This window comes from Athalia rosae, chromosome 4, assembly GCF_917208135.1.
Source record: "Athalia rosae chromosome 4, iyAthRosa1.1, whole genome shotgun sequence".
NCBI classification, from domain to species: Eukaryota; Metazoa; Arthropoda; class Insecta; order Hymenoptera; family Athaliidae; genus Athalia; species Athalia rosae.
In genome coordinates, this window is record NC_064029.1 from 3309439 (window position 1) to 3324213 (window position 14775).

At 49.5% G+C, this 14775-nt stretch overlaps 1 protein-coding gene across 6 annotated transcripts in view; it reads left to right on the top strand.

Moving 5' to 3' along the window:
• Window positions 1-14775, top strand: part of LOC105689544 (luciferin 4-monooxygenase) — a 72811-nt gene that overhangs the window by 54644 nt on the left and 3392 nt on the right. The window contains exon 1 of one of the 6 annotated variants that reach the window (XM_048653692.1): window positions 14216-14331. The exons of 2 other annotated variants lie outside the window; for them this stretch is intronic. Coding sequence is in view for 1 of the 4 variants with exons in the window: in XM_048653691.1 (XP_048509648.1) it covers window positions 14586-14729 (144 nt within the window). In the remaining 3 variants the exon portion in view is untranslated. 3 more of the 6 variants (XM_048653693.1, XM_048653691.1, XM_012406628.4) reach the window with 3 other exon arrangements.

A 14775-nucleotide genomic window follows, 5' to 3' on the forward strand; every position in this document is an offset into this window, starting at 1 on the left:
TACATATATGTGTATATACACAAGCTGTGTCGGGGGGGGGGGGGGGGGTAGCATATCTGGTGGAATATTTATCTCGCCGTTGCATCGGCGGATCGAGGGAGCTCCGGGTTCCGTAGCTTCGGTGAAACCCTGCAACATGTTTCCGACTCCATTAACTCTGTCGTTAATACGCGACACAACATCACGTAAAGTAGTTGTAAAGATAAATAGAGATGAGGATAACGCGAACAAGGAGGAAAAGTAACCGGTAAGAAGGAAGCGGAAGTGAAGTTTAACGGAGATGGGATATGGGATACAGGTAGAGAGCGCTCGAAGGCACCTTTCAAAATTAAAGACGGAGTTAATAATCTGTGACGTCCAATAAAGCGGAGATTCTCAGCTGGAAGAAGCGACTATCGCATCGCCTGTCGCGGTGCTCCGGGGACTGGTTAGTCGGGATGCCGTCTCCGCTCCGCGACATCCTCACGGCCCTCCCCCCTCACCCTCTTCGCCCGTTCCTCGTAAGCCGCGAGGGTGGGACCGCGCGGGACGAAAAGGGGGCGACGCGCCACCGGGACCTCGCGGGTTCGGTCGTACCGGAGCCGAGGCAAGACCCCGCTGTATTTGTTATTAATAACACCTTTCGTATAATAAATTGTTCGCCCGTATTAATTTTCGCCCCTCCTTCGAACGCCGTTTTCTCAAACAACCAACCCCCCCCCCCCCCCTCTGCACCGGCGTACCCTAAGCGATAACTGCGTAACCCCCGCAAGTCTGCTGCAGTGTAAGTGAAACGCGGAACGGATTTCGCGTGTGCTATAAATACGCGTGCGTCGGGTTCACAACGAGATATGTTCCACGCACACTTGTTAGGGGGGTGGGAAGCACACGTCAAGGGGCGAGGGCGTCGGGGGGAGGGGGGGTTGTGGAAAACGGGGAAAGGGTGCATTATCGAAAGACGTCTTAACCATGTGGCGGATAGTTGGCATAGTTAAGAAACTAGAGCGAATGAGAAGGGGTCCGCTTAATTGGCAGCCTAAATAATTAGCGCTCTGAGAACGGAAAGTAAACCATCGGTATCAACAACACGGTCAAAGAGAGTGAGCTGCGAAAGTTTCGAGGCCCGCTTCCGGCGTGTGAAGTTAATCATACGAATTACGGCGTACGTTGCAGTACCCGGACGGAACACGCGCACCGTTATTCCCCCATCTCGCGACGAACGATTACGCGCGTTCCACCGCCGATCGATCGCGTTAACGAAATCTCTACCCCTCTGAATCGGGGGTCGACGCACTTCCGTTAACAAGCGGAAAGTTATCGGGGGTGGATCGCGGAGGCCCGCAAGGTCCGAGTGTCAACCGCAATGCCGCGCCATGTCGATTCGGTAATTAGTGGAACGGCGTCGAGTGCAAGTTACGATCCCCTTCCCTTGCCCACCCCCGTCGATGGATTCGTGCGGAGGGTGATTTGGGCGCCACCCGGATACACCCCGGCGGTAGTAGCGCGCGTGGCGCGTTGGAAGAAAAAAACGCGTCACGTATCCCGCGAACGGGGGCTCTCTCTATCCCCGGCCTAATCGATATCCAATTGCTCGAGCGATACGTCAAGTACATCCCTTGCTCGACCACCGCCGAATGCAACGCGTCCCTCCGAAACGGAGAACGTCGCTGCTTCGTTCCTACCCCCGCAACGTGCCAACAATAATTAGCTAAGTTTTTCATCAATCTTCGCTGACCGGCTGCTCGCACGTCCCCGCATCGTTTCGGCCGGGGGCATCGGATTGCCGGACAAAAAAAAAAAAAAACTCAAAGATCGCGAATTCGTTTATTTCACCCGGACCCTGCGAAGCGCGATCGCGTTCACCTTCCTCTTTTTTTTTTTCTATCGCGCCACTTTTCTCGCGCGAGGTTCGTAAATAAAGTTAAAAATTGTCTCGGAGCTGGGGGCCGAGGGGGGCGAGGAGAGCTCTCTCTAAATTGGTTCTATCAGCGCGTTCGGTTGGCTCCTACATCATGCTGGAACCAGCGGCCGCAGAGAAGGAACACCTCCATCTTTCAACGTCAGTGCAGCCTAGGGCCGCTACAACGCAACACAGCGCAACGAAAACGTAACCCAACCTTATCTACCCCTCCGGTCCGTCGTACCCCGAAAGCCACCGCTAGACCGGCGAACCGCCACGCCACCCCCCCCCCAACAAACTGCTCGATAGCCAATCCAAGTTTTTCTGCATCCCTTCTTGACTGGCCTATCGCCGACTGATTAGCCACAGCTTGATTCGACTTGATTAATAGCCCACCGGCCGTGTACGCGGTGCCACTGCCATTCGTCGGGCCTTTTAATCCCCCGGCTAGATGAACTCCGCGGAGGAAGGAAGAAGCTGACTCATCGACGGACTCTTTCGCGGCACGTCGTGTCCGTCCGCGTACGAGATTCATTTACGTTGGATTCGCTACCGAGCGATATCGCGATCGTCGAGGTGTCTTATATTCTCGGAATCGGTCTCATACCACGACCATTCTCCTCCTTATTTTCCCGGTGTTTGCTCCCGTGATTCGCGATTAATTGAAATCGAATCCTTTCGTAAAGAAGGAGGCGGTTACGCGGCAGGGCGGTGTAGCCGGTTTACCCCAAAGCGACGTGGCGGCGTTTTCCAGTGGGATCAACCTGTGACAGAGGTTAGAGATAATTGGTAATAAAAGAAACAACATTAGCTCCTTTGAGCAACTCGAATCACGTATACCTATTTCGAGTAACACAACTGCGGCGGAGATTAGGCCGGGTCTGACTCCGGCTTTGCCTCGGCTTTGGGACGGCATCGGAGCGGATTCCGCGAGGATTCGGAGGAGTCGTGTAGCGGCAGCTCTCGGGTTCGACCGGGTCGCTCGACTTCTTGGTAAGATTAGCTCGGATACAGATAGCACCGCAAGAGCGGACCGTCGCCGACGTACACCATACCCCCCCTACCCCCCTACCCCCCTTGTTCCTATACCATTCGAAATTCAACCCGCGGTGCACCCGGTCGACCTCAACCACGACGAGTCAAGTTTTCCACGACGTGCGACCTTCGCTTCTCGTAACCTTCGTTCCTACGGTTACAACGTCGAGAGGACGTCGGCAGGGGGTAGGAGAGGGGCGAAAACTTTGATTATATTTTCGGAAAGAGGAGGTGGGAGGTGAAAGAGCGCGTCTTATTGTCGCGATAGTTTTCGCATGTGTATAAGAGATACGCATCCCGCGGTGTATCGTCGGTGGACGGGGATATACGGGGGAATCGGTGATAGTCGCGACGGCGGTGCAGCGAGTGTACACATTTGGCTTGATACGGTCGGTTTAGTCGGCGGAAGCCGAAGGGGTTGAATTCCTCCCGGAATTCGTAAGCTTGATTCAGGTGCGCGAGGAAGCTCGCAACGGTATTCGGTACTAGACGAGAGACGGCTGGCTACCCCCAGTACCGTTGCTGCGCGGCGGTTCTTCAAGAACTGATTGCGGGTTAAGGTGGGCGGGTACGCGGGAAACTAGGTGAAGTGTGCCGCCGATGTGGCGGGACGCGCCGCTCGAGATCGCGGAGTGGAAATCGCTCGGTATGAAGCCCCCGACGTCGAAGTTCGACTCGCGAACTTCGGGAAAACGGAAAACAATTTTTCTTGGATTCCATCCAAAACGCAACAAGAGACGATTCCTCTTTAGTTACGTAAATTCAAATGTTCACGTAGCGAGCGGCCACCTTACTCCTCGTAATTCCCGCTTCACACGAGCTTCCGTTGAACGCCTCGCGGAAAAACCACCCCGTATCCGTATCCGCGGCGAGGCGTCAAAAATCATGGGTTAACTTTTACTCTCCCCCCCCCACCGCCGCTGGATTGTAACAGGGCCATTCGGGTAAGTGCCATTCTAAAACGGTGCAGGAGGAATTAATTTGATTACAGTCGTACCGGAGGTCGTTTAGAAATAATTCACCGATATAACGACACTTCCGCCTCGCGGCTATTGCAGACTCCCTACAGACTGGCCTCGCTATTTGCCCGTGTCGGTGCGGTGGCTGGGTTGCTGCCGCCGCTGCTGCTGCTGCTGCTGTATAAGCTGTTCTATTGTAGGGTTGTATAGTGGCGTCGACTGGGTGCAGGGCGCGGCTGCCGGTACTGATTGGCCCCCAGCTGGGGCAGCAGTAAACATTCTCTGATTTCTCTCTCGCGCGCGCGAGGCTTGGGGCTAGAGTCGCCCCGCGCTCCGCCGCCCAAGAGTTTAAGCCCGATTTAATGGGGTGGAAACGCGCGGCCCGATCAAGTTGTATTCAATTATCCCTCCCCCTCTCTCCGTTCTACAGTATACCACCGCTATACACGGTGGACCGGAAAGATACCGGCGGAGAATTCCGAACGATACGGAAGCTACGGTTTTCGCGTTCGCCAAAGCTCACGTCTCCGGGGGTAGGTTAGCACGATATCGTCGAGGAATCGCACTTTGCGCGCATGCCGCGGCGTTACGGAGGCGACGCGATTTTCGGATTTTCCGGTGAACGGTGGGAAAATTTAGCGCCGACACGGTAGATTTGAAAAACAGGCTTGCAGAGGCCACATTTTGAATGGTAATAACCGCGGACGTGTACCGTACTTTTTTCTTTTTTTCTCCATCTGTTTCTCGTTACGATCGCGCTCTCCGAGTTTCGAGGAGGGGGCGGGGGGTGGAAACGATAACTCGCCGAATACCAGATACTCGTGTATTACGAGGCACGAAAAAAGGAAGTGCGCTATTCAAGATGATCAAGAGCGTTTCGTTCGGAATGAAATTTCCAGAAATTTCGAGACGTTCGTCGATCCCGGAGAAAATCCGTTCGAACTCCGAGGAGAGGATGAATTTATCTTCACGGACGACTCACCCTTTGCAGTGTTTGTCCAGCGTCGCCCGCGAACGTCACCGACGCGTCCGACGTGGAAAAGTCTCCCTCTCCCTGGAATCTGGACCATGGATTACGTCGGTGAAAAAAAAAAAAACAGGTGAAAAAATGAGGGATGAAAATGAAAGAAAAGGACAGTCACCCTCACCCTTCGCATGCATTAATTGTTTCGCATGCATTAATTGTTTCGCCTGCATCGTTTCTTTCGCCACCTGAGATTTTCCTCGATTTCTCGAGTCAGGCTTGAGGGAACAAGTGCGGGAGGTTTTTTCTTTCCGACACCGCGTACCTGCGTACGAATCCTTTCGCGAACGTTCCGACCCTAGGCCGACTTTTTCGCTACCGCGATCCCAACCCCCGACCCTAACTTCGTACGAATCTCGCCGGGGACGACGTTGGTCTATATACATTTATACCGTGGAAGTTGAACGCGCGAGTTACGCCCGGCATTATTCTCGTCACAATTTCTCCAGGTTTGTGTACTTTGCAGTGGAATAGCCCGACGTAGTTTTTTTTTTTTTTTTTTTTTTCATTAGATTCGTTGCGTCTGGCGGCGAGAAAAGATATAAAAATAAAATGCAAGTAAAGTTGGGATATCCGTTGGGCGAATGGGCCGTTGGACCACGCCGTTGAACCGACGTCAGGACAGAAGATGTAAACGGGGGTGAGCTCTAAACGGGGGCGGCTTAAGAGTTATCGCGACCGTTATTATTACGCCAGTCGAAGGCTTTAACTTTGCAACAATAAGAAGCAAAGGATGTGGATAGAACGCCCCCCGACGCGACTCTCGAGTCCGTACGAACCCTGGCTTTTAGAAGCGTACGGTGTAATGACGTCACCCCCCGGGGAATATTCGCCTTTGGAAATTATCCGACGATTTGGATAAACCTCCCGGGATCAGCGGGTAACAAACCTTTCGTTGGCGCCGCTCTCTTCACGGGACCGCGAAACGTTCCTTCTGTTCTTGCTATTTTTGGAATCCGAATCAACGAACTGTTGGAAAAAAAAAACTACGTCGGAAACGGTTATCGATGGATATCAAATGCAACCGGGGAATCTGTTTATCCGCGTGCAAATTACGCTCGAGTCTTTTGAAGGGAGTCGAAGGAAGACGACGAAGTAAAAGGGAGAGATGAAGAGAGAAAGGGAGTTAATATTGCGGATATACACACGGTGTAGTTTCTTGCCCCGGAGCACATTCGCGAAGCAGCGAAGCCCCCGCATATATTGCATCCGTCGTTGTAATCGGAGAGAACGTCGGTCTTCGCGTGTTAAAATTGTTAACAATATAGGTGTTCGGACCGTTGCGGAATCGTCCGATCTTGCCAATTGAATCGAAATGAAAAATACGAAAGGCGAGTTACCGTTCTCTTTTCGAGGATCCCCAAAATTTACTCCAAATAATTTGATCTTTCGTTTATCCGAGAATCAGCCGACAAAGAAATCATAACGGTGACGTTCGTTTTCGTACCAAATTTCTCGTGTGTTCGTTCTTCGCATTGTGTACCCGGAGAGAGACCGGTGAGACGTCAAACGAGGATGACTAGCTCCGCGTCTCCGGCAGTAAAAACGATTTTCCTTCAAGGAGATCTTGGCTGATTAAGGAGCGCTTAGTAAATTAAACCAGCGCTCGGGGGTCCTCGGGAATGGCTCTGGCACAAACGTCACAACAAGGTTTTTAATCTCTCCGGTTTCTCTTCGAACAAACCTCACCTTACCAAACAGACGTCCCGCGGAGGCGTCGAGGAAACCGTAAAACGAAATCCGTCGAATTCAACCGTTCGGGTCCTAGATAGGGTCGCAAAAGGGCGACGAATGATATTACTTTTTTTTTTTTTTTCTTCTTTAATTTTTCCCCCAATTCCGAGGGTACGAGAGTGCAGGCGGAAAGGGTTACGAGGGTTGAAAGGTAGACGCGACGGAGTTTAGCTTCACGTTTACAACTCTTCTCCTGTATATTCGGCACGACAAGTATGCCGAGTATGCTCCGCGGTATATATGTATATAGTTTCTCGACGTCTAAAGGGCGCGCGATGCGACAAAGCGGGCCCTCGGGCCTCTGGGATACACAGAGACCGTTTTCCGGGGCGACGCGGGACGTTCGTCGCCAAGCCGGCAGTATTCGACGTTCACGAATAACCCGGGCATCTCGTACTCGCGTGGGATAACGGCCGTCGAGAATCACCGAATTTACTCCCCGCGAACGACTAATAAGCGTGCCGTAGTTCCCGCGGTGGTTTATAACCGGGATACCCGATGCAGTGTAATTCCGTATGCACGTGCCCCCGGTAACTGCGATACCGGCACGGAGCTTCCAGTTTTCAGTTTTCAACCGGGGGGCGGGGGGAAGGGGGGGTGAAAACGTCGTCGCGACGTAGAAGCGACGGAGGAACGACGATGGGCGCCTCTGGCGTGCGGTAAACCCCTGGCACGTTGTCTCCTTTATGGGGACGAAACAATTTCTCCGCATACTTTGACAACAACGGCGTTGTTTCACCGACGCTCATCGCGCTCGCCACAGCGGCTCGTCCTTCCCTGCGCTTCGTACACCACCCCCCCGCCCCCCCTCCCCTCTTCTTCATGCCCTGCGTATTTTTATTTCATAGTACGCCCCAACCCCCCACTGCAGCTCTGCAGATATCGCTATTAAGCATTCCTACTCCTTTTCACCCCCTCGAACGAGACTCTCCGGTAATTCCGTTTCTTATGCCGCCCCCTCGACTCGCTTTACTTGGTGCGGTACGTGTACCTATGACGCCGATGAATTTATGAAAAATCCCGAAAATCTCTGACTCATTTTCTATTTTTCTTTTTTTTTTTTTCTCTATGAGCACGTTTCATCGAATGACGGTGAATCAGGATGAATGTCCTATGTATGCTCGGATGTATGAAATTAAAATGAAATTTACGTTGGGGTTGTACGTTGAGATTGACGAAATTTGTAAAATAGACTAATAATGGGAACATCCGAATGCGAGATGGATGTATATTACAACGTTGTACAAATATATATATACATCTATAGCCGCTACTTTGAAATTGCAAATTAAACGAACTGATTGCACGAATATTCACTCTATCCTACAGGTTAATTGACGTTCCAGCGATTCTCGTTTTCAAGTCTATTATTTTAGGATTGAATCACGCTCGCAGTCGGGGCACGGATATCGCCCCTCGTACGCTGCACCGCCGATGCGTTTTGTTAGGTATTTTTACGATAACGGAGAGTAATTGGATATGATTAGAGTGACGGGGGAGGTTGTTCGACCGTTAGATAAGACGGATATTATCGGATGAACGAATAGCCGGGTTACGTAAACGGGGGCCGAATAACGGAGGAAGCGACGAGATTGCACGAAATTCGGTAGGTAACGCTCGGTAAACGACAACGATTTTTTGCGCTCAAGATTTTTGCGCTTTCAAACTCTGTTGGGAGGAAGGTTAAAGTTTGCCGACGTTGGGCGAGAAAGAAAAATCGGAAAAAGGAGAGAAGAAAAATTAAAAAAAAAAAAAAAAAAAACAACTACAAAAGGGTGAAAACAAATTAGGGTCGGGGGCGTGATTGAAAGCTTGCGAGCGAAGTGTTGTTGAGAAAAATGGTAAATTTTAATCGACGAGAAAAACCCGCTCCGCGAGAGAGGGTCGGTCCGGGTGTGTAGCGAACAAAACGAACCTCTTGGATATACCGGGCGACGGTGGCTCGCGAGAAAAAAAAAAATAATCCCAAAACTACTCGCAATAAAAGCTGCGAGCGGAACAACGGAGAGAAAATTTACAAAGTCAAAAGCGCTCGACGATTCTTGGTACAGTTGATGGAGTTTTGATTTCAGCGGATTAAGGGGGGCTATCGCTTCGTCGAATCGTAGGTTCGGCTAATACCTCTTGAGAGGGATAGAATATTGGGGGGGGGGCGGCGTCAAGTAACGCGGTCTTACGCGTCTCGATTGGAATATATAATTAGGGAAACGTGACTCCTCCTCGACTAATCAAATACTTGATTCAGGTTTACCGTTTAAGCCGACCCGGTTATCTCGCGGACCCGACGAATGAGCCGTAATAATAGGCAGGCGTATCGGACTTTAACGAGCTTTAATCCCTTCTGAAATCTTCCTCTCTTTATCATCCCCCGTCTCCCTCTCAATCTTTTCGACGTCGAGCTTCTTTTATTTTATCCCCGATTCATCCCCGTAGCCGTGCAGGGTGTGGAAACTTGACCGAAAACAGAGGGTTGCCAGGGTTGTGCGCGACGTTATATACGGGGAAGTTCACGTTTTTCAAATTCGGTATTACACTCACGCTCGCCGTAAAGTGCATTTCTATATTTATTTCCGAGCGAGAAAAGCGAGGGGGTAAACGAAACCGCAGAAACGAAACGGGTGCGTGGGTCGGATATTTCTCTCTGTGTTTTTTTTACCGCGAACGCGTACGAATGATCGTTCGTCGTACTCGATTGAGCGGATATGTCGTACGTTACCTGCAGGCAAAAAAAAATGACGAAAAAAAAAAACAGACGGGAAAAATGACCTCCGTTTTGACAAGTGCAGCTGGGGAAAAGTACGCCTCCCTTCTTCCGGAGGTTTTCAAGAGAAACAAGGCGATACATATCGCGGTAAAGACTGTGCGCGGTATAGATATATATAAATCAATCTTGAAAGGGAGAAAAGCGATTCTGGTAACGGGCCATTATAATGCTTATTGTTAGGTAGGAACGCAACTCAAACGGGAGTAAGAGTCGAGTCAAAAGTCAGCATATCCTTTGTGAAATACTCACGGCCCCCGCGACCTTTTGTACCAATTTGAACCACACAAGGGGATGACGACGCCGCGTCTAACCTTGTCCGCGACTTCCACCCCCTTTCGGGGGGATCCCAGCCTCCAACCTTCGACCTTCGGCCCAAATACCCCCGAACCCCGACCCTTGGCCGCGGGCTCTTCGGTCCTTTTAAATGGATCGAAAAAGCCCCGATGAAGTAGCTAGTAGGTAGGTAGAGAGAAGGGGGGGGGGGGGCAGGGTGGAGGTCAATTTTTGGAATTCTTTTTCCCTTTCTTTTTTCTAAACTTTGAAACAGGGAAGAGAGATAGGCCGGGGCGATACCTAGTTAGCTTTTATTATGCCCGGAGGAGGTACGCTCGATCCTTAGAAACAACTCGGACGATCGCCGACAGGAAAATGATATATAAAACCGAATTCCAAATTCTGTCAAAGCCAATAACTCGTAGTTGGTTTATTGGAATATTTATATCACTCGCGATACAGCCGGATTGCTTCCATGCACGATCCGTTATACACGCCGACCTTTTTCATACGTCCCAGATTATTTTTTTTTTGCAAAACACCTAAAAAGAACGATGAAAAAAAAAACGAGAATTTTGTCAACGTCAATGAATCCATTATACCCATTACGTACGCATGCTCGTAACCGATGAAACTCAAAATTTTCCCATTTTTTACATCACTGATTGATAGTCGACCGTTTCCCGCACAATTGTCGCAGTGAAAAAACGAATCAAAAAAAAATAAATAAATAAAAACTTTCGGCAAGGAAAAGCCCGCGAATTCGTCAAAGAGAAACGAAAAAAAAAAAAAAAAAAATCTCTCGCGGAAAAGACCGACTGACTAAATAGTCCCGGGGGAGCATAAAGTGACGGATGCTCGTGATTAGAGGGGGTTCGCGGAGTAGATAAGGAAAGGTGTCGCTCGACGGATCGCGCGGTGTTACGTTACACCCGAAAACGCGATACAACACCTAGGCCGTTTTGTCTCTCGGAACGAAAATCACCGCAAGTCTCACGGCCCTTGAACGTCCCCCTTGTCCCTCGAGTACACGCGATCCGTCATACCGGACCAACGCGAGAGCGGCGCGTCGAAGTTGCCGGCAAATGGATGTTAACCGAAGTGACGAATGTTCGTGCGGATAGAAAACGATATTACGCAAGGGTACGACGATCGTATTTTCAGATTTTTAAACCCCCGGAAAACGGGGGATGGGGTATTGTGATGCATGTAGCGGAATTCATCGTATACGTTCCGCTGAAAGAAAGAGGAGAAAATAATGAAAAAAAAAAAAAAACAGGAGGAGGAAAATGAAATAAGAAGACATAAATTCGGAGCAAAAGGAAAAAGTGTAAAAATACCACCGTCGGGCGAGTAACGGAAGACGCGACGTAGGTGTGTTGTGTATCGGTAAAATCTTTTCGCATAGTGGTACGAAGGGGGGAAGACTGAAAGGTGTGCAAACAGGCGAGAGGTGGTAGAAAAAGCGTTTCCCATGTTATTTATTGCACGGACCGATGAGTGTCATTTAAAATTTCGATATAAATTAATTTAAGGGGGTAAAGGGGTTTCTAGCCGGCGTTGCAGTGGGACGGGAGCGTAATGGCTCGGAAAATGAAGTTCTTGTAGCTTTCCGAGAGAGGAGAATCCCCATCCTCCTATTCCCGAGTCTCGAGCAGCTCCGCTCCACCCCAACGCCTCGATTTCATACACCGCGCCGCCCCTCTCAACCTTCCGCAAAACTCGAGGCACCCGAACCCCACGAACAGTTACCAACTCCCCGGTGGGTATACTGTCTCCTAAAATACCCTTCCATTCCCCCCCCCCCCCCCCCCGCGCCGCCCTATTATCTTAAGTAAACAGACTCTACCTGTTCCCTCCCTCCGCACGCGAATGCGCAGATAATAGAGTCATACGTTATCGGAATCCTTTCCATCCAGTTGTCACCTGATCGTCATTTTTTGATACCCCCATACCTGGGACCCCCGGACGCCCAAAATTACCCTGGTCTCGATTTCGTTGGAATTACGTTGAAAAGAAAACGAACACTTGTCTCGCACCCGCTGCATATGAGGGGTACGGAAGAATTCGAGTAGAGAATTCCGTGCAACGTGATTATGATTTGCAGTCGATTATAACGTGATCGGGGGGGTTAATACCGGCGTACATAATTTCGGTTCCTTCGGTGTGTTGTATCTACGATGTTGCGGCATAGTCGCTATCGGGGACATTAATTCCTTGGATAATTCTCCAAAGTCGCAAAGTGATTCACGTGCCATATTCTCACCGTGTCCACGTCGCGAATTCCCTGCACATACGTCGAACAAACTTCCCCTTGAATTCTCACCTGCAGAATTTAGGCGAATTGAGGGTAAAAAATATCAAGAGTTCGCGAATAAAAGTAGAGTAAAAAAAAAAAAGAACCATGTGCGGTGTACGTGAAACAATTATTCTAAGTAGGTGCGCGTGTACAAGGTGCGGAATAAAAGGCGAATTAAAAGGATGCATTATTAAAATGAACGGGAAACGTCCTTGTTTTAATTTTCCGTACCCCAAACCGAAGATACATCACACGTAAACGAGTCCTCGATTATAAATATCCACGTGGACCTGCTCACCTCCTCGAACGTAGCAGGTGCGTTCGCATCCCTCCGACTCGCGATAGGGGTAACCGTGTACTTTTCCCATACCTGCGCAGATGTGGGCGCAACGAAGTTCACCGGGTAGAGAAATGACGACGATTATCATTCGAATGCCGTGTCGCGCGTTGTCAATGGCTACTAATTATCTGGCCGATGCACCCGTAGAGCTGTCAGTGGCGGACAGAAGCGGACAGTAGGTGGACAGTAGGTAGAAAGCACCGGACAGGAGGGGAATCCGAGGGGACATCGCGTGGGCCGTGGGCTACAAATGTTTGCGGTCGTGTAAACCGATACAATTTATGCCTCGCGTTCCAAACCCGGTATCGGTAGGGCGGGACCACGGGATACGGGCACTGCCGGGATCACCGAAGTGTTGGCGATCGCCCTACCCGTTTGCTGCCCCCCCCCCTTCCGCCACCCCGCGTAGCCCGACGGCCACACATGCCAAACAATCCCCACGATATTTCGACTGCTCGCACGTGCCGGAATACGGATTATAGTTTGCCCATTCTATTCGACGCACAGCCGTACCGCGTATCCGCCTCCCTCGTCGTTGTAGGTATCGCGCACATTCGTTCGAATGTGAAATAAAATTACATTCATCACCGTGCGCGTTACCTTTGTTGGCTGATAAAGTTTGACAACGAGAATAAAAAGTGAAAGTAACGAAAAAAAGGATAATCCGATACACGCGCATTTGGCAAATATTACGCGCGCCCCCCTTCCCGAACGGTAAAATTGTACGTGCGGTAACAACGCGTTGGAAAATTTCGGTTATTCGGGGTGCGGGTGATACAGCGTGATTTAACGGAATAATTATCGGATGTTTGATTGCAGGTATGAAATGCGGAACAGGTGTCGGGGGGTGGGGGGAAATTAGCATTAACAGGTGAAATGAGTGCGATAATACCGCGCTGCAGCTGCAGGTTTTCGACGGCGAGGAACGCCCGCGCGGCGCCAATTTTATGGGAAATGAAGACGAGCGCGAACGCGTGATAAACACTAGCGGCTTTTGGAAAACCAATATTTATGGCACCGCGTTGAAAATAATGTGACGCGTAAATTACGGCGCAAACAGGTTCCACAGTTTTGGAGGATGCGCGAGCTCTGAGCCGACTTTACTATATTATATACCTGCACCGGTAACAGCGGCGGATGTAGCAGCAGTTCTATGCCGGGCATGAATCTCAATATTTTCAATCGTATATTTTCGAAAAATACTCGCACGTTCTTTTGGGCGGCGTAGAAAAACAAAAAACAAAAAAACGAAAAATCATTAAAATAAAAGAAGCTAAATAGAAACGATTTTTTCACCCAACTCATAGCGTAGTCGGGATATTTTTTCGCCCGGGATATTATTCATTTCCGTTTCGTCGATAAATTTAACTCCCTTTCGTTCGCGCTCCTTGACGGTAAAATTTCTTCTTCTTCTTCTCCTTTTTTCATCCCGCCTCTCCGAGGTAACGAAAAAACTTTGATTGTGAAAATCTGCAATCGATATCATCGTTCGGACAACAATCGATGGACGAATACCTGCACTCGACGAACAAATAAAATCGTAGGAATATTTCGGACATTTTTGCCCATCGCAGTCCGTCGATTGATCGGCAGACCTATTAGGCGGTGCACTCGTATATATCGATATTTTCACTCTGTAAGGTAGGAGAAAATTGGGCGGTATATATCTATACAGAGGTAACCAACGTTCACCGTTACGACGTACGTACACCTATACGGCTGTACCTATACTCGAACGGCTGCTGATTGTTCTTCACACCGTAATACAAAGCGATGAGCCCAGCTGTGTTCCTAGCGCCTGTTGCTTATCGCGAGTGTCTTTACATTACAATCGTATCGCTGAAAAACAGATGTATGTACCGCGGAAATATACTCGAACACCAATTACCGCTATCGTACACGCTGTACATGTATATGTATGGACGATGAGAATTTTATCTGTTGAAATAACGAGGTATCAACTAATCAATCCTCTTCGTATTTGCTGTATGTAGTCGGTGTGGCGAGGTTGTTAATCGATAAGGGTAATGTGAGCTCGGCGACGATAAAACTGTACAATTTATATATATTTTAATTTGACGGAAAAAACAATATTTTTTTTCTTCCAATGCAGTGGAACTTGTGCTGTTGTGCGGTGAAAAATTGTAAATGATCGCAAGTGCGAAAGTTAATTTCTTTTTGACGGATGATTAGGCTGATATACTCTCGTCGTTAAATACAGACGGTTAACGGTGCTATAGGTAAACGAGGTTGAACCCTTGACTTTGTCGAGTGGAATATGAACGTTTATAGCGACAATGAGATAGAAATTCACGTCGGCCAAACGTCTGGAGTATTGTTGGAGGAGCGTCGGGACGTACACAGCGTCTGTAAGGGTGAAGTCCGCCCTTCTCACCTCTCGGTGTTCCACCGACGTAGTCTCGTAACCTTCTGACTTCTCCATTTCAAGTTACCCCCCCCCCCGAAAA